Here is a 1,669-nt window from a genome sequence, read left to right on the forward strand (position 1 = left end):
GGAGTGAGGGAGGGAGAGAGAAGAGAGCGAGAGGAGACAAAGAGAGCGAGAGGGAGAGAGAGAGCGCGACAAGAGAGCGAGAGAAGAGAGCGAGAGCGGGTAGTGCCTCACCCGCCAGCGAAGCGGCGCAACCCCGCAGCGCGCTCCGCCAGCCGGTGTCGGCCGGAGCTTCGCCCGAAGGACCGCCGCTCAACGCGCCTCCCGAAGCGGGCTCGAGACCGCGCCGGGCGGCGGCGGTGGCGCCCCTCGCTGCCGCGCCGCCGGGCGCCGCCGGATCGACGAGGGGGGGGACGGGGCCTGCCATCTCGCGCCATCTCGTGTCAGATCTCGCGCCATCTCGGGCCACCGGCTCGAGGCGGACGGGGAGAGGGGGGGGGGGGTTCACCGTCGCCGCCATCGCAGCACGCGCCGCTCCCGGCGAGCAGCACCGCCGCCAACCTACCAATGCTCAGGTACGACCTCATCAGGTACGACCTGTACTCAGGTACGACCTCATCGCTTTCGACCTGCACCACTACGACTTCATCCTCTCTCGTAGCGACTCTCTTTGCGACTCTCGCCGCGACTCTCGGCGACTCTTTGCAACTCACGCCGCACCTCGCCACGAGCGGCAAGGCGCCGCCTCCGAGGAGGGCATCGCGGTACTCCGAGCCCGCAGCAGCCAAGTTCGAGACGCACCAAAGCGCGTGCGACGCGCACCACCAGTGCTGCTGGTGGTGGTGCTGCTGCTGCTGCTGGTGGTGGTGCTGGTGGTGCTGCTGGTGCTGGTGCTGCTGGTGCTGCTGCTGGTGGTGGTGCTGCTGCTGCATGCCGGCGCCGCCGCGGAGCAGCTCGAGGAGCCTCGGCAGCACGCCCGACTCGACGGCGGAACGGACCTGGGCGAGCCGAGAGACAGCCGAGGTGCGGCCGAGGTGCAGCCGAGGTGCAGCCGAGATGCAGCCGAGATGCAGCCGAGGTGCAGCCGAGGTGCAGCCGAGGTGCGGCCGAGGTGCGGCCGAGGTGCGGCCGAGGTGCAGCCGAGGTGCAGCCGAGGTGCAGCCGAGGTGCGGCCGAGGTGCAGCCGAGGTGCGGCCGAGGTGCAGCCGAGGTGCAGCCGAGGTGCAGCCGAGGTGCGGCCGAGGTGCAGCCGAGGTGCGGCCGAGGTGCAGCCGAGGTGCAACCGAGGTGCAGCCGAGGTGCGGCCGAGGTGCAGCCGAGGTGCGGCCGAGGTGCGGCCGAGGTGCAGCCGAGGTGCAGCCGAGGTGCGGCCGAGGTGCGGCCGAGGTGCGGCCGAGGTGCGGCCGAGGTGCAGCCGAGGTGCAACCGAGGTGCAACCGAGGTGCAGCCGAGGTGCGGTGGAGTGTGGCCGGCTGTGCGCCTGGCGGGGCGTGCCGGCGGTGACGCTGGCGAGGGCATGCGACGACTCGAGGTTGAGCTGAGGGAGGGAGGGGGGGGGGGGAGGGGGGGGGGAGCTGTGTGTGTGTGTGGGGGGGGGGGGTTAGGCCCGGGGAAGGGGGGGTGGGAGGGGGGGCTCCGTTGTGGTTGGTGGGTGGCGGGGGGGAAAGGGGGGGGGGGGGACCCAAGCGGTTGCCCCCCCCCCGAGTAAAAACCCCCTTCCCAAAGCAAAAGGGGAAGGGGGTGGGGGGGGGTTGAAACTCCCGGGACCACGGCCCCCCCGGGGGAGGGGGCG

The 1,669-nt window shown here is 72.2% G+C and overlaps 1 protein-coding gene across 1 annotated transcript in view; it reads right to left on the reverse strand.

Moving 5' to 3' along the window:
* Positions 1-388: 388 nt before the first annotated feature.
* Positions 389-1,669, reverse strand: part of EMIHUDRAFT_448496 (hypothetical protein) — a gene marked incomplete at both ends in the record, with an annotated part of 1,602 nt that continues 321 nt past the window's right edge. Inside the window, 3 exons of the mRNA XM_005759507.1 lie at positions 389-438; positions 598-875; positions 1,358-1,415. Of these exons, the coding sequence (XP_005759564.1) occupies positions 391-438; positions 598-875; positions 1,358-1,415 (384 nt within the window). The remainder of the gene's footprint in view (positions 439-597; positions 876-1,357; positions 1,416-1,669) is intronic.

This window comes from Emiliania huxleyi (genome assembly GCF_000372725.1).
Source record: "Emiliania huxleyi CCMP1516 unplaced genomic scaffold EMIHUscaffold_8, whole genome shotgun sequence".
Classification (NCBI taxonomy): Eukaryota; Haptophyta; order Isochrysidales; family Noelaerhabdaceae; genus Emiliania; species Emiliania huxleyi.